The sequence below is a fragment of the Miniopterus natalensis genome, chromosome 15 (genome assembly GCF_054644295.1).
Source record: "Miniopterus natalensis isolate mMinNat1 chromosome 15, mMinNat1.hap1, whole genome shotgun sequence".
Classification (NCBI taxonomy): Eukaryota; Metazoa; Chordata; class Mammalia; order Chiroptera; family Miniopteridae; genus Miniopterus; species Miniopterus natalensis.
In genome coordinates, this window is record NC_142095.1 from 24,747,517 (window position 1) to 24,768,700 (window position 21,184).

General features: G+C 45.2%; 1 protein-coding gene across 1 annotated transcript in view; it reads left to right on the top strand.

Annotated features, from left to right (window-relative positions):
* The window catches only part of EPHB1 (EPH receptor B1), a 392,210-nt gene that overhangs the window by 322,151 nt on the left and 48,875 nt on the right, over positions 1 to 21,184 (top strand). The window contains exon 10 of the mRNA XM_087824947.1: positions 9,804 to 9,926. Coding sequence (XP_087681073.1) covers positions 9,804 to 9,926 — 123 coding nt within the window. The remainder of the gene's footprint in view (positions 1 to 9,803; positions 9,927 to 21,184) is intronic.

A 21,184-nucleotide genomic window follows, 5' to 3' on the forward strand; every position in this document is an offset into this window, starting at 1 on the left:
TTTTGCATTGATAAGCCCATATAGGACAAGGAGTGCAGGGAAAGATTGGGTTTAGCAAGTCAATGAATCCTGAAATCAGACACAGTGGAGAAAGATGGAGGGTTCCCTATTAACATCTTCCACCTTATCTAATCCAACCGAGCGGCTGGGGAATGTGTTAACCAAATTCACAGATAAGCCAGAGAACATGAATGTAGGGAATTAAAAAGATAGCAGAGCCCCAGAGGCCAAAGTGCTAGGATATCTCCCAAGTATTTTCTTTTAAAAAGTACCTTAAAAGTTTTCTTCTCTCATTATCTTACTCCTCTTTAAAAAAAAAAAAAAGAAGAAGATATGTAATATTTTTATAACTAAAATTGCTCCTCAGCAATGTGTAATGTGAAGTCTTATGTCAGAATTATTCTTTTATCTGTATAATGACAACATCACAGGGTCTGAAAATGTCCCACTGGGTCAGTCGGGTCACTTTCCTGCCTCCAGAAAACGGTACCCTTAACCCTTGCAACAGACGTGTTCTGTTTCTAAATAACTCCTTTTAAATTCCACAGATGGCCTCAGAAATCTGTCCTAGCACTTTGTGCTGTGCTCTCTCACAGGCTTCTTCTGTGAGCCTCATCTCACCCAAATCCCTCTGTTGCAATGTAAGCCCTTTTCTCCCTGTTCATGCAGCAGCGAACAGGGAAAACAGACCTTACACACACACACACACACACACACACACACACACACACACACACACACACACACACACACACACACAGAGTAAGCATGCCTTCAATGGGCATTTCTGGGAGCAAAAATGGGCTCAAAGGCAAAGTTCTCATGGATCAAACTCATCTCTTCTCCAAGGTTATGTCTCCAAGACACCCATCCACACAGCAGCTTCACCACAAAGGAGCTCATGTTCTAACATGGCCAGTGCTGGCTCGGGTAGTACACTGAACGCTCAGTAGATAAGATCTTGTTTTCCAGGGGCTTTCAACCTAAGACCAAGAAACTGCCAAGGGTTTGTAGAGGACCAAGCCTGAGGCAGCTGGGCCTCTGTAGACAGTCATGGTTGGGAGGGAGGCGTTGGTTCAGCTGGCTCAGACAGAGGCTCTCCCACAGAGGTTCAGGGCAGCCCCACAATCAGTGGCACAAACCGGGGGTGGGGATTTGAAAGAGTGGCCTATCTCCAAATTCACCCACACTATTCCTGAAATACTCATAGTCCATTTATCCCCCTTTCTTTCCCCTTCCAGGCCACCTTGGGTCTCCATGCTAACCAGATGTCACCAGTGTCAGGGAGGAAAAGCCTACTGTGTTCTCTCTCCTTGCCTACATCCTGACCCTCTGCCCCACTGCAAACTCTACAGATGCTTTTACTCACATTAACCTGTGTGTTAACTCTTGCAGGCAATGCCTTAGCTTCCCCAGCTGGAAAGCAAAGATATTGATTGTATCTATGATTCTCAAATGAAGGTACCCCCTCTGGGGTGCATCAGTATTACCTGCCTGCCTCTTGGCCTTTGCCTCAGGGCTCTGACATGCCTCCCACCCAATGTTTTCTGCTCTTTTCCTAATTGAGAACCATTGTAAAGTCCTTTTCAGATTTAGCATCCTGCTAACTCTCTGGATGAGACATTTAGAGATGGCCATGGGGACATAAAATTGGTAATACCATTTTGAAGACTAAAGATGGCCAAAAGTGAGAATGGGTTGCCCAAGGAGGGAGCTTCCATTTTAAAGGCTTGCAAGCTAAGCCTCATTATTGCTCCTTGGGTGGGGTACAAAGGGTTCCCAATCATCAAGTCAGGGTGCAACTTGGTGCCTTTTTGGCCGCTTCAACTTGAGATCTGGACATTCTCCTGCTCTGGGGGGACCAGCTCTGCTGGGGCACCAAGTGGCACCTACATTTACTGAGATGCTTCCGAAGTGCTCACAGAGCTCTTCAGGGGATTTTTGTCACGTCAAAAGCCCACAGAATGAGGTTCCTCTGGTTCCCAGGGTCCACAGAAAAATCAAAAACCCAGTCTGCAGTAATCATGGCCTTGCTACAACCAGCGGGGACAGCTGAAGACATGGTGTTGACAAGCTGCCCAGTTGCCATCCCTGGGACTCGGGGTAGAGGTGGACTTGACATCTTCATGGACCAGGGTTCACTCCCTCCGCTACCATAGAATCTGTCTTCTTTTTAATTCAGTTCACCTTTTATAAATGTCCTTTCCCTCTATTCATAACTGTTCTCTTTTTATCCAGTCTCTGCAACCTGGCTCCTCTTTGTGCCCAGCTCCCTAAACTCATAGTCTCATACATTGAATTGCATTAGTGCATTTCCTCCTGTGGATGTCAGTCCCTCTGAGTAAAGCTATTGCTGTTGGAGAATCACAGTACAAGGACTGTAGAGCTGAGGGAAGACTCAGCACACATATAACAGGAGAGAAAACAAGGTTCCAATGGAGGATGGGCCTGGCCCAAGACAGGGAAAGGATAGAGCTGATTAGTTATGGAAAGCCTACTCTGCACCTTTATTCTGGTAGCTCACTTCAGCTCATCTAACCCTGACAACCACTCTGGGAGGTAGGCATTAATCTAGGGAGGTAAACGACTTACCCAGGTCACATGGCTCATAGGTGGCAGCGGTGGACTGTACACCCTCTAAGTCCGGCTGCAGAGCCCACGCTCTTCCCATGTGGCAGCAGCTCAGTGTGCCTGGTAGTCAACAGCAGGTGACAGTGAGGTGGGGACTCATTCTAGGTGCCCTGGTTGGTGGTTTATAACTCTCTATTCTGGGTCCCAGTGCAGGAGGAGGAAAGGTCCCTAAGGCCTGATCTGAATGTGCGCACGTGTCTATACCGGGGCCATCCACGTGCATGCACCTGCCTGTGATGTGACAGCAACTTGGAGCTCTGAGGGCTCCCTGCCCTGGGAGTGACAGAAAACCTGCAGGAGCGCCCCAGCCTCATTCATCAGTGCCCAGAGGGCCTTGCCTCTCTTCCCCGCAGGCAGGACATATGGTGCCCCAGAGAGGCTGACAGCTCCTGCCCTCCCAGACCTGCCTCCCAAGATAATCCAAAAGCTGAAGGAGACATCATATAAATGTTTGCAAATGGAATACCTTCCTTAGCCCATTGAGATGTGGTAGATCTGGTCAATCTGAGAACACAGCGCTCTCTAGGATGTTGGTATATGTCTATCCTCTGTGCCTGCAGCACAGTGAATAGGCATATAAAAGGGGGATTTGGATTTGGGTGAAAGAGACTGTAGGGAAGGCAGATGGGGAAGAGAAAGTGTTCTGGATATGGTGCTGGACGCTTGGAGGTAGAGCCTGGGAGCCTGTGGTTCATGTTCAGGGGTGGGTGGGTGGGGCTGTGGGTTCCCATGGCCAGGAAGAGGCAGGCACATAGTGTGCCCTCATGGTTTATGGGGGCCAGTTCTCAGGAGGTGTTGACTGACTAAAAATGACCTGGACAAGATGATCGGGTGGGCCGGGGTGGGCTTGGGAATCTCTCTTTAAAATGTTCCAGGCAATTCCACATTTGGAAAACACTACTAAGTACTTAGGGGGTTTAGGTAACTACACACTTGATAGTGGTTGACACCTCACTGATTTCTGAGTTGGATGGAGTATGTGAGGTTGGGAGAGAGGAAGAAAAAGGTTTGTTCAGGCTTGGTAAAGCAGCTCTAATGGAACCATCCCCATGTTTCAGGCAACTGCAGATATAACCGTAGAGCTAATATTATTAAGCTTTGAGAAAAGCAGAAACAAATAAGGTATGCGCCCAAAGATTGCAGACTGGCCAACACTCTAATTTTCACATAGGGCAGGAAGACTGCAGAACAGAAGGGTGGGCTTGATCCCTGCCAGGCTCTTGAAGAGACTGGAGCAGATGGGCTCTGGGCATTTAAAACTGAATGCAGTGATCATTAGTAACCATCACCGCATTATTAAGAAAAAATAATGGGGACCTCATCTCATTCACTGGGGTTACACATTTGGTAAATTCAAGAGAAATTGCAGTTTATTTTGGCAAAACTATTTGATTATCTCCTAAGGGAAAGCATTGTAAAGTGGGTACAGAGCTTGTCTTCGTGCCAAGAGAAAGTGGGTTAGTGATGCTGTCAGCCAGGCAGGAAGTCACCAGTTTTTATTCCAGTCCTTGTCCAATTCAATCTCTTGTTTGTTTGAGTGTTTTTTAAATTCATGAGTCAGGTGCAGGCCTAGGGATTCTTATCAAGTTTGTAGGTAACAGTTGGAGGGCGTAACGAACACCGTAGAAGACAGAATAAAAATTCAGAACTATCCATCAGCGTTGAATGCTGATTCGAAATCTGCAAGACAAAAATGTTAGAGGGATAAATCCAGAGTCTAGTGTTTAGGTTAAAACAAAAAGGAAGCAGTGTGAAAAAGGAGGAGATCTCACTTGCTATTTGTGAGGGGAAAAAATGTACATATTTAGTTGACTACATGATTAATATGAGTGATATATAGTTGATTTTTAAAAAGCCAAACGCTGTACCTGATGCAGAATAATTCTGTTCTCCAGTTCTGAGCACTTACTGTATTAAACACTTTACTTCTTAGCTAATTTAATCTTCATAACTGCCCCATGAGGTAGATTTTGCATGTGAAAAAACAGAGCGCTGTGCCCCAATTCTTTTCATGTCCCAATCACCTGAAGAACTTCATGAGCTGTATTTTTCCTGGAGCTCCCACAGTGCCTAGAACCATGCTGTTTGGGTGTCTAGTCAGGGCTGAGAAAAATGACGGGTGCTCAACAAACCGAGACAGAGGGTTGGATGAGGTCCCTTCCAGGGCCTGAATTTTACATGCAGTTCCCTAAACTGCTTCCCTCTTGTCCTTATAAGGGCTATCTGGATCAAATTTAGGTGAGTCACAAAGTCTGCCCTGGATTCAGAGTGGGAAACAAGGAAACACACTTGCCCATTTCCCATGACTCTGTCAAAACTGTTGGGACACAAGATATCACTGACTGAAAACAACGTAACTCACTACCCCTCCAGAACCATACTGCAGGGTCCGAGGTCTAGGAATCCCCCACCAACTGGAAGGCATCGGGCTCTTCCCGGCACCCTTGAAGCCTCCTAGACAGTCATGCTCTCCATGGACTTAGAGATGTCCATGATTCTGATTTGCTACTTTCTGAATGCACAAGAGGGCTGAAGAGGAGCAGGCTTCTCCTTCAGCTTGTCATCCCTAAATGTCACCTACTGTTTGGACCTGGCCCTTTCCCAGCCTGCTTCTGTTCTGCCCTGAAAACCTGGCACTTGTAAACTTGACAACTGACCTTTTAGAATCACCCCACACATCTGCCAGCATCCCCAGAATTTGTCTCAGTGTTGTCACTTTTGACAGCACTCTGACCTACTGATGTGGGGTCTCTGTCAATGACCAGGAGTTTCCTCTGCTTCGGGGACTTCTCCATACCATGCAAGGAGGCTCTGGATCACGGCTAAGTCATTTCTCCCTAAACTGAATATATTGAAAGCCTTGGTTCATGTTTAAGACTTGGCAAATCTCCTAGAAACTAGGATCCTTTAAAGCTTCGGGCACTCCAGGCTGTGACCCCAGCCACGGTATAAATGGGTTTTGAGGTCAAAGAACAAACATCTACAAATTAGATCTTTAATAGAAATTACTAAACTAGAAGATCATAAAATTGAAGACTTTTTTTTCTCTCTCAAGGCAGTAGCAGTCAGAAGTTTCGATCCATACATACTGTTTTTGTGCCAAAGATATGTAAGGTCTGTTTAAAAAGAACCAGAAACTGTAAAATATTATAAATATATAATATTAACAGTAATAATAATAACGTGAAGCATTGTACAGAGCTTTATAAAGTGCCTCACATTATCGCTCTCTCTTCCATTTGATATTATTATCAGTGCCACTAATAATATTTCCCCAACACTCACAATCTGAGAACATTTTCTGAGCCCTGTCTTCAAATGTTTGGCTCTGCCTGACTCGGCAGCTGACTTGAATTCCTTGTTCACTGTCTGGTGATTCATTGCACTAAATACCACTTTCCTGATAATTAAAAACTGCTCACTGGCAAGTGGGAGCAGGAACAGGCTGATGCAGGATTTATGCAGAAACACAAAATGAGCTGAAAGACAAATGACCTGCTCTGCCGAACTCAAACATTCTTTTCTCTCGTCATCTTCTGGGACTTGAGAAAGGCTAGCTGTAACGCTGGAGAGAGGTCTGGAGAGAAGTGTCACTCGGAGATGAGGCAATGCGGGGGAGCCATTAAGTGCACGTGCTCAGGCAAATAAATCACTGGTCTGATTTAGGACAGAGGATGGCTGCCCCCAGCCAGAGGGGCTGGGTCAGGCCCATTTCCTAGGTCAGCCTCATCAGACCCTATCAGAAGAAAAGCAGCGGGTCTGAGCCATTTGTTAGACTTTGGATTTGAGTTTCCTTTCCTCAATGTAACAATAGTATCCTCGATTTCAGGAAAACAAGTACTGATTGCCTAGAGGGCAGGCGTTCTAATTAACATTGCATCTCCACTCCTAGGTTCCTTGTGACCTCCTCCGGCTTCTTACAAAACAATCAAACCCCCTGGCTCCAGAATAGCAGCCGTGACACTGTATGTGTGTGTGCACCTGCACACAAACACATTGCATGTATGTGCACCTGCACACATGCACACACTCACACTCCATAATTCTGCAAGCCAGCAAGGTAGCAAACCTCTCTTTGTGAGTAAACTGCACCTGTCATTACAGTGCGAACTTTCTCCCATTTAGGTGCACTTAGTTGCCCATTACCGGCCTAAAAAAATCCTGGCACCATCAAGACATGAGCCATTCCCTTCTGGGAACAGCTCCTTCCCAGAACTCATTGGGGCCAATATCTGTAAAGCTCATTAACTGAGAATCCTTTCTCATTCAACCTTATATATGTCTTTACTTGCAAACCACTCATTAGAGCACATTCTAAATTGTTTAATTAATTTCCATGGAAGAGATCCTGTAGGACAGCTTAACATACATCGTTTAAAAGCCCTTGATCTAAAATAACAATGTAGTTATTTTTAAAGTAACTAATATAACCCTAAGTGGCTTACATCCCTCACTGCCCACCCCACTTCACTTCCCCTTCCTACCTCCCCAAACACTTCCTAGAGCAATTCACTGGTAATCATCTTGAATAGATCCACTTGTGAGCCCTCTCTGCCCCTCAGGCACTGTGCTAGGCACTGTGCACTATCATCTTTAATATCATCACCACCCCGGGAGGGAGGTGTGATGGCCTCCACTGGCAGAGGGGGAAACTGTGAAAAGACATGGTTGTGGACTTGTTGTCTTACGCTGGGTTAATAAGAGGCTTTGGGGTTCGGACTTCACCTCTGGACTCCAGCATCTGGGTCCTCAACCTCGCCTCATCTCAGCACAGAATCTGGGAAAAGTCACAGGTTGGTGACATTGACACCTGTCCCTTTTGCATTTTCAGTGGGTCTGTCGTTGCCTCATCTCGTGCTCTCAGCCCTCCAGTGCACACTGGCAGGCTTCCACCTGCAGCATCTGCGTTTCTTTTCTTTTTTTTAAAGCTATTTATTGAGGTAACATGTATTAATAACACTTAGAAAGTTCAGGTGTACAGCATTATAATTCACTCTCCGTATACTCTGTTACCATATATTTGACCCCTTTACTCAAATGACTTAAATGCTCTCTGGCCATGGCCTCCCCACCCTCCTGCCCAGCAGGCCAAGCAGCCCCCAGCCAGTGACTGAGGGAATCATGTGTAACATCACAGTCCCTCCTCTGTGGGGTGGGCCAGCTCGGAAGCATGTGGATTTCCACTGGTCCCCAGGGCTTCCCCAGGACTTTAGCCTGCTTCAGTCCCCCCCAGTGGTAAGTGGCTTGAGAGCACACTCTTCGTAGGCTCCCTTCCTTTCCCTCTTACTTCCCCACTCACTCACAGGGACTTCTTGGGATCAACACCCAGAGAAGTCACTTGCCTTCAAAAGGGTTGTGCCTGGAACTGCTGCTGGTTCCAGCTTCGTTAGACACTTTCAACCTGTTCTCAATCCTTCTTCCTCTCCACTTGGTTTCCTTACCAAATGAGATGAACCCCCTCCCTAGTTCCCCTTTTCCACTATTATTAAAGTAGAATCAATCTCTCTCTCCTCCTCCTCCCTCTATTTGCCTTCTCCCTCTCCCTCTCCCTCTCCCTCCTGCGTCCCCAGGGATTAGAACATTCTAGCATAAAGGTGAGGATCTCTCTATTGGAGTGTCCATATTTCAGTCCGCAGATCCCAAAGTCCATGTTGTCATCCCCGGGTTTCCAAGGAGCACGCTAGGGTGGTGGTGATCGTCCTAAAGCAGGCCATCTAGCTGCTAGGAGCGATGTTATTCAGAGACTGGGAATAACCCATCTTTCAGAAAAAGCAGCTCCTCTGGGCAGGGCACCTGGCTCTCTTTGGCTTTAAAAAAATATCCCTTTCTATTGTTTCGTCTATTTTCCTTCTTCCTCTGGATTATACTCTGGCACTTCCAATCTTTGAATGAATTGGGGACTAAGCCAGCATTAATTTGGGGGAGCTGTAGAGCCATCTTCAGAAGATTTTTGGGTGAAAAATGTCAAATCTAGACCATGCGTGAAGGGCTGGGAGTCACCTGAGGATAAGCTGGAGTGGGGGATGCGGCGCTGAGAGGGCAGAGCTCAGGGAACCCGAGGCCCAGCCTCAGCCTTGGGCCCCAGCCGAAGGCACAGAGCCCTGCGCTCCTCCAGACCTGCCTGCCCTGCTGACCTGACTCTTCCACGGACCAGCCGGCAGCAGCGGGCAGGGAAGATGCCTTCTCTTCACAAGGATGGGATGCTAGACCGTGCTGTTCAGCTTTCGAAGCCTACCCTCCCACCACACACCACCACCATGGAAACAATTTCTATACTTTGCCTAATGACACATCCAACATGTTGAAGAATTACACTCTGAATGAATCCATTTGTTTCTTGGGTTCCATTTCCCTTTTTTTGTCCCCTCTCCTCCACTTTGTGAATCCATTTTTTCTGCAATGACAATTCTCTATTTTGTCCCCATGCACACCTATTTATCTTGCCAGCGTAAACATCAGTGACAAAGTCTATATTCCCTTATGTGTTTCTCATTCACTATTTTATTCGTTTTTCATACTCCAGTGTGTCTGGAGGCAGGGGGGTTCAATTACCATTTTTCTTTCATTCCACCTCATTTTTTCTGTGTAGACGTTGTTCTTTCTTCTATCAGTGTTTTCTGTGCTTTTCTCTCCAGATTTTCCCTTCTGGTATAGTCTTGGTATTTATATCTTGAGGTTTTCTAATAGCAAATTCTTTTTTTTTTAATCCACCCTCATCCCTCTTCCAGCCCTGGACACAGCCGTCAGTAATAACCTTAACGGCAGCCTCCACTCAGGAAGGCTGTCAAGTTGATAAATATTGATATCTGCCCTACCATTTTACCACCACTTTTCAGCTAATGCATTGGGTTGGCATCAATCAGCTTCCTTGCCTTCCGTGAGCGCCCGGTAAGGGAACTGGTCCTGATCTGTCACTTATAAGTAATCTGTTCCACTTTTCTTCAAGAGCTCAAATACAGGAGAGAATGTGGAGGAGAAGGAGAGGACAGAGAACCAGGCTAGCGTGGCCCCGAGGGAAGGGAGATGGGGAGCCCAGCAGGGCAAGGAGAGGCAGTCTGGGTGCAGGAGAGGGCCGCCCCCCAGCCAGACCCTCACTGCTGAGGACAGCAGCCAGTGCTTAGTGACCACCGTTCCTCTTTGGGATGTTAACCCTGCTTATCTCCTCCAATAAGGCTCCCCAGGGATGAAGATCTACATTGACCCTTTCACTTATGAAGACCCCAACGAAGCTGTCCGGGAGTTCGCCAAGGAGATTGATGTATCTTTTGTGAAAATTGAAGAGGTCATCGGAGCAGGTATGACTCTCCCCGCCCCCCTCGTTTCTGTTCTCTTGGTGTCCAAACATCTTCTGCCCACCACTCTAGGTGTTCTCTACCATTTTTCTCCCTAGAAGATGAGTTTGACCATCTACAATGTGTTTCTAGGGATCTTTGGGGGACCTTGATCATGGTGGCCATGTCTGGTGTTGCAGAGAAGTCAGCTGTAGTTTTAAAAGATTCAGAAATAGCTCTGGAAATAGACCATCAAATTCAAATAAGGAAAAAGATGTAGGATACTCAGTTGAGAAGACTTTGAAAGAAATAGAAATATTTTGAAAGCTGGAGCTAGTATCCCACTCACTGACAATGACACCTCCATGCCTTTGGACCAAGATTTCTCCCCATGCGTTCAGTTCTCCTTTCCTACATGCGTGCATTTGGAGACAGACCATGAGGAATTGAAGAGGAACCACTGTTTCCAGAAGAAAACCCACCCATAACCACATTTGCTACAGAAGATCTATGATATGAATGGTAACACAAGACGAGTTTCACTCTCAAGAAACGTGTGTTCTCTCATGCATCTTACTGCATTGGAATAGAAACCCAGCCCAGCAGAGAACTAACTGCCTGAGATGCTCTCAGGAAATCTCACCTAAAGACTGATCTAGAATGTTCATCTTCCTTCAATGGATCGGTAGTTGAGTCAATGTGACAGTGAACCCAGTCTTAGTAACATAAGTGAGCAAAATATCATTACTTTGTAAGCAACCTCTTTATTGCCTCTGCTGCTGCTTCTTTTGAGTCTTCTTTAAAGATATGTCTGCTTTGTGTCTCATTCCTACCTTTATTCTCTTCTACAATGTCCTTTGTCTTTTTTCTTCAATTCTTATTAGCCATTGTTCAAGCTCTGGTCACACGCATATGCCTCAGTCTTTTTTAGCTCCTATGCCTAGAAGTGCTGTATTCATGTATTTGGAGAACCAAGGAGTTGCCTCTTCCAATAATATTTTATCTCCATAAAATATGGTTAGTCGAAGTCTTACACACGGCCACTTCATATATTATCTTTAGGGGAAGGTCACCATTCTTCCATTCCCTGCCTCCCTTAATGCACTGAGGGGTCAAAAAGCCATCTGTGAAATTGGAAGTCGCGTCTGAAAGCTTGCCCATTAGGACATCCTTCCCACGCCCTGGTGTTCCGCGCAGAGAGCTCCAGCCTCACGGCATCACCGCGGTGGGTGCTGGCACGCTCCCTGTGAGGGCACCACTCTCCTCCCCCGGCCCCTCAGGAGCTCCGGCCGGCTGGCCATAATCTGATCCACATGAGTCCATACATATTTCCCATTGACTTTCATTAAATATGTTACTGAACCACGACTTTCACTTCTGTGCAGATAATTTTCTCTAACTCCTTAGACGCTGACATATTTAAGCATCCTGCCTTGGAAGGCTGGAGACCAGATACACTGGAGTACTCTTAGGGGCTCGGATTTCTCCAGCGAACCTGAAAGCGTGTTGGGGAGGCAGACGTTCAGCCCTGCACCGTTTCCCTACATTATTAATTGTTGTTATGTCATGTGGTAATGGTGCTGGTGATTTTAATGTTGTTATTTATGTCATGTGCTTAGAGCAGTGTGTCCTGGACTGCATTTCATCCCAGAGAGCACACATCAGCCCCTTTCTGCCTTTGTCAGGGGGAGGGGTAAAAAGCCTTCTCTCTTATGATCCTGCCAAGGAGATACAATGTGGGGTGAGCTCTCCGACTGCTGGATGCCTATAAAGGGGCAGTTGATGGCCCTGCTTCATTCTTCACCTTCCATTTTTGTGTAGACTTAGCTCACGTCTGTGTATTCTGCTCAGAGAAGCTCGGCCCTCTTTGTGGCTCACATGGTGCTGGGGAAGGATTAATACATTTAGCAGTTTATAAGATGCCCAGCAGCTTGGGATAAAGATCTCTGCCTGGTTGCTGCTGACCACCCTCAACCAGACACCCATCTCCTCGAGATTAAGAAATCCCAGAGCTAATCCGTGTGGATGGCAATTCACTGTGTGTAACTTAGTGCCATTTTAACAGAAGACACTCTTGGTTGGGGCCAATCTTTCTCCATTCTCCAGTTCTTTTTCTCCTTTGTCCCTACTCTCACTTCTTCCACACCCTGCCTCACTGAGACTGGCTTCACTTTGTGCTAAAAGAGCGGGTGTGAAGGTTGAGTTCAAAACAAAAATTTTGTAAGGTAAGATCTATACAGTGTATTTGGAGCAAGGGGTAAAAACTGGGTTGCAAAATGGTAATGAAACATGAAAAGAAAAATCAGAAGTCATTTGTCCTTCCTTCACTTATTTCTTCATCAGGCTCTTCCTGAATATCTCTTGCATGCTGGGTGTGGAATTCTAGAGGTACACAAACCGGTCTTTCCCTCATAGGTTTGATAGTCTTAGTGTCAAACAGACCAGTAATAATGTGTTCGGTACTTTATGCCATCCCCGACAGGTGTGTACAAAGTATTGAGCCAACACAGCAGTGTTCAGCATTATTTTGGGAGTGGGTGGGGGGATCAAGAAGATTTCACAAAGGAGATAACATTTGGCTTGAGCTTTCAAAGGTAAAAACTAGTAGAAAAAGTAAGTTTTTGTGAAACTCATGAGATAATGAGACAGAAGAGGAAAATTTAGTGAGTAAAGGGAGAAAATTAACATGACTTTCCAGAAGTGGTGTACTGGAGCCAGGTTCACTACCTTGCAAGAGCCAATAGTGTGCATCTCTTTCCAGCCCCATGTTCAGCCATTTCGTGTTGGTTGCTTGACATCAGTCATGGTAGGAGTATTTACACCATGGGCATTGGCAAATGCTACAAATCAGGGGTATTCATTTCTTTGTTTTCTGGAGAGCTGGTAGTTGAACACTGACTAGCAGTTTCAGGCTATGCAAGGTTATTTCAAAGAAGTCGCAAAGGAACCAGCCTATGCCTGCTGAGTTAGAGCCAGAGGAGAGGATCATGCTTGTTGCAGGAGGGATTAAGTTGAGAGTGCAAGATATTTATTAATTAAACATTGATTCTGTGCCTGTGACTGGCACAGTGGATTCTAGAAAATACACTGAATGCCTAGCAATCCTGTTCTGCAGGGGTAATTGTCTAACATAGAAACACAGTGCCACTCCATAAGAGTAGGATAGGTGATTCAGAGCTAAAACAAGGGTCCCAGAGAACATGTAGATGGAGATGGGAGAAGGAGAGGCTTGATGGCAGGGAAGGAGCCAGAGAAGAGGGACTTGGGGGTCTTTGGGTGGGCTGACACTCTGTGTAGCACATCCTGAAGACAAGGAGGGGAGAAGTCTGCTGGGGAAGGATTTGTTACGAATAAGCATCGAGCATTGAGGCTAGAGAATCAGGTTGAGGCCTAGACACCCAGAGACTGTGGTATGATTTTTATCCTAGAGAAAATGGTGAACTCCTGCAGGTTTCTGAGCAGGGTGAGTGATAGGAATGAGGTGGGGAGATGAAACAGATAGATACTGTGTTTGGATTGGACTGGAAGGGGTGATGGGAAAGAGTGGGTACAACCTTGGAGGCATAGAGACCAGTTATGCGGTTTTGCCTGGAGAGGGTTTGATACAGCGATGCTAAGATCCAGGGTGGTAAGGCTGCACTGAAGTAACTAAACTGATTTAAACTGGAATGTATCCCATCATGGTGAATGGAGTGACAGTTGGGCTTGGTGACTGGAGTTGATGGAAATGTGGCATGGAGAAATGCCATGGCCAAAATAAAGGGGTATCGGGTTAAACATCTTGAAGGGAGAGGGAGGCTGTCAGCCCCTTGGGTGTGGGAAGTGGTGGTTGTTCAGGAAAGTAAAGGCCAATAGAGTAAAATCTAGAAATTATGAGGTTGAAGAATTGTATCAACTGCCAAAGTTTCTTCTAAAGTTGTGGAAGGTATTGAACAAAGGAATAAAAAAGTAATTATGAGTCAGGTGTGATGCCATTCAAGAAGACTGAATTATAATTATTCATTGTCATTATGTAATTATTTGTTTAATGTCCATCTTTCATCACCAAGCTCAACATTCTGTGGGGACAAGGGGACATGAGTGGTTTTGTTAGTCTCATGCCTAGCCTGGTGTGCTCAATTAAGTATTGGTTGTATACGGTTGAATGAAAGTAGATCCTTTGGGGAAAATCATTACAGGGATAAGAGCTGGGTAGAGTATGAGAGAATGAGGAGAGACTAGCAGGGGTAGGGAAGATTTTTTTCTGCCAAGGGCCATTTGGATATTTATAACATCATTCGGGGGCCATACAAAATTATCAACTTACTAATTAACTATGAAAAAAGCTCCTAGATTTATTGAATTAAGAGTCCCACCTGTGGTTGCCTTGGTAGGACCAGACCAAATGATACGGCCCTCGGGCTGGATCTTCCCCACTCCTGGACTAGAGAGAGGTGGAGTAAGATCATGGGTGCCCCGAAAGTGGCCCCGTGGAATGAAGGAAGGCCAACCCTTCCTCTTCTCCCTGATGATAATGGGAAAGTTGAAGTCTCTGTAGAGAGAGGGCAGCAGGCCATCCCGTGTCCTTGGAGAATAACAGCTCTTTGTAACGGTGAATCTGACTGACAGAGGTCATCCACAGGTCACTCCCAGTGCACTCCCAATGGTTGCTTCTGGTCATTGTGATCAGTAGACTGGCCCAGAGCATACACCAGGGCTTCCACATATGGCTGGGCCCTACAGCGTCAATGGCACTCCTGGATTGTGCAGTGTGTAACCTATATAGCTATGCAGCAGCCCTGAGCGTGACTGTCAAGTACATGGAAATGTTGGTAGAGGTGTCACCAGAAGGTGTCATCCAGAGGAAGACATGCCAATTGTATTTTAATTAATAAACACATCCTCCTCTGACTGCAGCAGCTGCTGATTCAGCATTTCCCACATGGCTTATTGTGAGGGAGAAGGCTTGTGGTGGGAGGGCTGGGCGGGGAGCTGGGGAGAGGGGATTTGCAATGTGCGCCAGGGCTGGCCCAGCAAGGCCCGCCACCTCTCTCTTTGAAGAAGAGGATGGGTTTCTTGGGGATGATTTGGTAGAAAGGCCACCTGCCAGCCTGACTTTCTTGGGCTCATTCAGAGTAAAGGTGGCCTCCTTTTGGGTAGGAGTCACAGAAGGAAATTTCTAGAAGAGGAAAGCAAATAGGTGTCTTCAGTAATTATAATTAATATAGTTGGCATGTTCCAAACATTCATCATGTGCCTGACACTGGCCTGTATACTTTATAAGCATTATTTCATTTAACCTTCCCAATAGCCTTATGAGTGTGTGTGTGTATTTAAACTGGAGAGGAAATCAACATTCAGAGGCTAGCTTGCTGAAGGTTGGGCTGCCAGTTGAGTTGGTGATAGAGCAAGAATTGCAACCCAGACAGGGCTGATCTGGGTCTGCTGAAGGTAACTCCCACACTACCTGCCACTTTGGTTATTGTTCTGGAAAACAGCAGCTAAGTATACCGGCACATTGCTGCTGCTGGTAAACTCTATCCAGCAGTTTGGAATGGCCAGGCCTCTTTGGATCCTGTCCTGGAATTCAGTATGCCCATGTGGTGTGCTGCAAAGACTGTCCCACATTTCCTGGGGACAGCATGTTCTTCCTGGGATACCCTGATCCCATCATCCTGTCCTCCTCTTCTAATGTGGTCTGTGTTCTGCCTTAAGAGGGACAACAATGAGACTCAAGATATTTAGCATTTTTAATTATCCGTGCTTGCTTAGGTTAGGAAACTAATAAATGGTATATATGGATGCAGTCGTCTAACAGCCACAAAGAGCTACAAGAAAAGGGAAAACTGGTTTGCTCTCACCATCCAGGTATTAGGTATTGTGGACACTGCGGCTGTTCCATCTCATTCGCCAATTCCAGCAGCCTGGTAATGGGTACCTGGGGGACTCTGCGGAGAAGGAGGAATAGGGTCATGATCAATTAGTAATACCTGCCCTGAGTGCAGGGTCAGGAGGTAGTGGAATGCCTGCCGTGGTTTTACTATCCCTGGTTCAGCAATAACCTACTTATCTTGCACAGGCTTGTGTAATAAAACTTGCTGGAAATTCAAATCTAGTTTAAATTTATTCTTTAAAAGTCACTTTTCTGGTGGAAGCTTGAATTAGTAACTAGAAGCTCTGCTTTCCCCTTTTTCCCCCCTAAGGCAGTTTGTGACTTCAAAAATGCTGCTAAAAAAAAAAGAGTGCAATTGTGTGTAGATTCGCACTGCACTCAGCCAACAGCTACTGCTTGAAATACCTGCTGGCAGGTTGGATGTTTCATTTTCAAAAATTGAAAATTCTTTCCTTCTGATTTTATATTTAATAGCTGAGGTATTTAATGCCGCTGAACCACTTTCTCTCTCTTCGTCATTTTGTCAAGGAAAGTAGGAAAGGGGAACTGGCAAGGAGCTGAAACTTATAAGTGACTCTCAGCTGACAGCCTGGAGGGTAACTGTTCTCAAATTTGAGCCAGGCATCAGAATTACCCAGGGGCATGTTAAACCCAAGTCACAGGGCCTCACCTGCTTAGCTTCTGATCCAGTAGGTCTAGGCGGGGTTCAAGAATCTGCATTATCTAATAAGGTCCCAGGCGATGCTGATGCTGGTGGGTAGGAGCCACACTTTAAGAACCCCTGCTGAGAGCCACTGGCCACCAAACTGGCCTGAAGCTAGAGCTGAGTCCTGGCCATGGAGAGGTTTTGCCTTAGGAGAGGATCCAAGGTCAGCTGCAAAGACACATGCCAATCAAAGTCCAGCCAGCCCCAAATTAGGTTGGTTGCATAATTCTTTACTGTCAGTAAAGAATCTGCAGAGAAAGAATCAACCACAATCACTACTCAATCATTTCTTATAAGCGTCTAACTTAAATATAGTGGTGATGCTCGATTTGTTGAAAATATTTTTTAAGTATGATGAATTATTAAAACAATGAAAGCTGTATGGCCATGATTTGGAAGCTCTTTAGAGTTCAAATCGTGCCAAATCAAAAAGCACCACAGACCTCAAGTACTGACCTTCATTATAGGAAAGGTGTCAAAAAAGCAAAAATAGTTTCTTAAGAATAGTACGTGCACCTGAAGTCAAAGGTCATAGGCGACAGCAGTTTCTTAGATTGTAAGCCACACAAGGCCTTGATTTTCTGTTCGTTACAAACAAGGACAATATGCCCATGGACTCCCACTCCTGATGAGGTAATCGAGATGCTAGAGGGCCAGAGCCCCCAGACTTTAGCACCCTAGGCTTACCTGGGGACATCCTCCATGCCCAGATATCACAGTGGGACTTTCCCACTGCCCCTGGCAAAAAGCCCTGCTGTGTCTTGGGTGAGCCTCCCTTAAGTCCCACTAGGCTGCAGGAACCTACTTTTCCTTCCTTTTCTCTTCCAGTCCCCACCCCAGTCCCTACCCACACATGTCTCCAACAGTTTGTAGTTTACAAAGCACTTTCTCACAGACTCCACACCCTGTTAGGAAGGGCCGCCAGTCCATCATTTCTCTTTATTGTATAGAGCTGAGAAAAGTAAGGCTGGAGAAGTGATGTGCCCAAAGTTAGGTATTGGGTTTGGCGTAGACTTGACCTTCTTTCTCTACTCCAGCCAGAGTTTCCCCCAACTGTGCTAAGGGGCCATATAATTACAGGGTGGAGGTAGCCTCTGAGTGAGGGCTTCTTTGCAGGTGGTGCTTTGAAAACCTCTGGGTTTGGAGAACATGAAGTTACTTCTTTGCCAGACAGGAAAGGAGCTATTTTTACAGAATCACTGTTCTTTAAGCCACTGCTTTCCAGTGATTACAGAGCACATTTCTGAGAGCAGTAATGACCACCACCATCATGACTGACTGCAGAGTCCATCTCTCCCCATCCAAGGAGAGCATTTTTAAGACTTTATTTTTTTTTTAGAACAGTTTTAGCTTCACAGCAAAATTGATGGGAAGGAACAGAGATTTCCCATAAGCCCCCTGCCCCTAAGCATGCATGGCCTCCCCCACTATCAATGTCCCCCACCAGAGTGGTACATCTGTAAAAAGTGATAAACCTACATGGGCACATTATCACCCAAAGTCCATAGTTTATATTAGGGGTCACTCTTGGTGGTGTTCATTCCATGGGTTTGGACAAATGTATAATGTCTTATATCCACCATGAGAGAATCATACAGAGTAGTTTCACTGCCTTAAAAAGCTTCTCAGGAGAGCATGTTTTTATTTTATCATTTTTAAAAACTCTATGATGAGGCCCCTCACACAGGATGTAATTTAAAGCTGAAGTGTTAGAAACACTTGGAGACACATCAGCCACAAAGATTAAACAATGAAACAACATTTGTCAGTTAGGAAAGTCATGCCATCCGCACCGCTCCATGCCGATAGGACTTTCCAAAGCCACACACTCCACACTCGTGGGTTTCTTCTTTCTTCCTTCTTTCTTCTCACTCACATCTATAAAGTCCGCCCTCTGCATCGGGCCCTGTGCAGTGAGAGGCAGCACTGCTTTCAGAGGAATTCACAGGTGTAGAAGTAAATTCCAGATATTCCAGGGCCTTTGGCAGTTTATGAACTAATCTATTTGAAAGATCCTTGGGTGGTTTAGATCTGTGCTTCTCAACCCTGGCTGTACTTAAGAACCACCTGGGCTGCCAAGCCTGGCTTCAGGGCCCTGTGACCAGTGCAGTCCTGCTGGGCCTTAGACCCAGAAAGGCCAACACTTAGCTTAATGCTCTGCTGTCACAGTGTTAAAGTTGTTGATAATTTTTGAACAAGGAGTCCTACATTTTCATTTTGCATCAGGCCTCACAACTTATGTAGCTGATCCTGTAGGAAGCTTTTAAATACGTCCATGCCCAGGTTGCACCCAGACCAACTAATGGGGATCACTGGAAGTGGAACCCAGGCCTCCCTACTTTGTAAAGCTCCCCAGGTGGTTGCAGTGGGAAGCCAACTTTGGGAACCTCCAGTGTAGAACAGAATTCCTCACCTGGGTGTTTATGTGTATGTCGTGGGGAACATCAGATTCATCCAGAACACTTTTCCAAACTTCACACACTGATGTGTAAAAATTGATAAATTGATTCCTAAGCATTCTGATCTCACCCAACTAACCAGGCGGCGACCTCTGTCTCTGAGATAGTCCCACTGTGTTTGCTGTTCCTGGGATACTGAATTGCTGTGACAGTAGCTGCATATGAACTGTTAAATGTGCACAGTTAGGACACCATGGTTCCTGGATTCTAGCTTCATGTGCACACAGCTCTGTTCCCTGTGGCACTACTAACTGAGCATCCCCACTGAGAGGCGAAGGGGTGGGCACGGACAACTCTTGCTCTGACTCACAGCTGGGGTTTGGAGAATGTTTTCTTTGTGCCTCAGTTTCCTTATTAGTGAAATGGACATAATAATAGTCAACTCGTGAAGGTGTAGTGGGGATTAATGAAATAAGACATGCAAAGAGCCTAGCGCAGTGCCTGGAACATAGTAGGTAGTCAATAAATATTGGTGTACTATCTCCTCCAAGGAAAAATATGAGCTTACCTTTCCCCTCAACTCTCAACTATGTCTTTTCACTAAAAGAAAATAGAACTCATTATTATGACAAGCAAGAAATACCAATATTCTTCAATTAGTATACTTATCAAATATGCAATTTGTATTTATTCAGCTCATGGTTATTGACTATCTGCTAGGTCAAGGTGTCAGAGGGATGAATTGCACATATATACACACATACATATAGACACATATGTACATACATATATATGCATATACATGTATATGGACACATACATGCTTTTGCATGCATACGTATACTGTACACATACATATATACATACACACTGTTGTTTAGTACTTGCTTTTAAATTGTACTTATCTGAACTACAAAAGTAATGCTTATTGTAACAATTTAAACAACATAAAAGTAACTAAACTAAGTTTACTAATCTGTGCTTCCCCATTCCTATTCCCACCATTCCAGGGTAACCATTTTAAAAAATAATTTGAAGCTAAAAATAAATCTGAAGCAAATTTTTTTTTTAAGTTTTGCATATAAACACTGCCTCCCCATATGAATGCATACTACATAACACTCATCTATTAGTTTTCAATAGCTCATTGTATTGCGCAGGATGGCTGTGCCGTTTTCAACCATCCCCTGGGTGATGGTCAGACATAGAAGATGCTGGGGCAAACAGTCTTTTTTTTTTTTTTTTAATATATCTTTATTGATTTCAGAGAGAGGAAGGGAGGGGAGAGAAAGAGATAGAAACATCAATGATGAGAGTCATTGATTGGCTGCCTCCTGCACGCTCCCTACTGAGGATCAAGCCTGCAACCTGGGCACTTACCCTGATCAGGAATTGAACTTCGATCTCCTGGATCCTAGGTCGATGCTCAACCTCTGAGCCACACAGGCTGGGCAGCAAACAGTCTTTTATAAAAATGTAAATACTGGCACTTCTACTTCTTTTGGATAGAGTAGGGATAGAGCCTCCAGCAGTTCAGAACCCAAGACTGGGCAAAGCAAAAACCAAAACAACAATAATAAATATGATATTTCAGCTTTTATAGACATGCCTCCCACGCACCAGGCACCACAGTGCAGCGTCATAAGCTATGAACATGACCTCAAGCAGTTCACCAAAGCAGCATGTGATTAAATGCCAAGGCCAAGGTTACATGTGATACTATCTTAGTTATTGCGAGGTCCACGTTGAAATCTTTCTAATGGTGCTTAACCCAACCTCTAATCTAGCTCTAGATTCTAACAAGTTCCATTGACTCTGGAGCAATTTTGCATGAAAGACCCTTTCATGCAGCTTCCTTCCAATCTTTTTTGTAGCAGAAAACAAAAGGATCCCAACTGACTCGCAGCAGAGATGTTAACTGGCTTTTCTAATGCAGCCGGTAATTTATCTGATTGCTCACAGTGTGGTTCATCATTTTCTTCCAGAAGCTGAAAGTAAAAGAGGACAGTTTTCCCAGCAGAGAGCCACGTTTCTGCTGTCAGACCTCTGACACACATTTCAGTGATGCACTTACAGGTAGATACTAAACTGCTTCATGTGGAAGAGCTGGAAGTTAGAAAACCAAGTTAAAACATAAAATCACTTTTGAAAGTACACTTAACAGGATTCAACGGAATTTTTTAAGCACCTAAGAAATAGTGTCACCAGATTGCTTTTACTCCCGGTGATTTTACTGCAGAAATGTTTAAATGCTGTGCACCCGTAGAGGTCTGCAGCTCCTGTTTGCTTGGGAAAACCAAGTGCT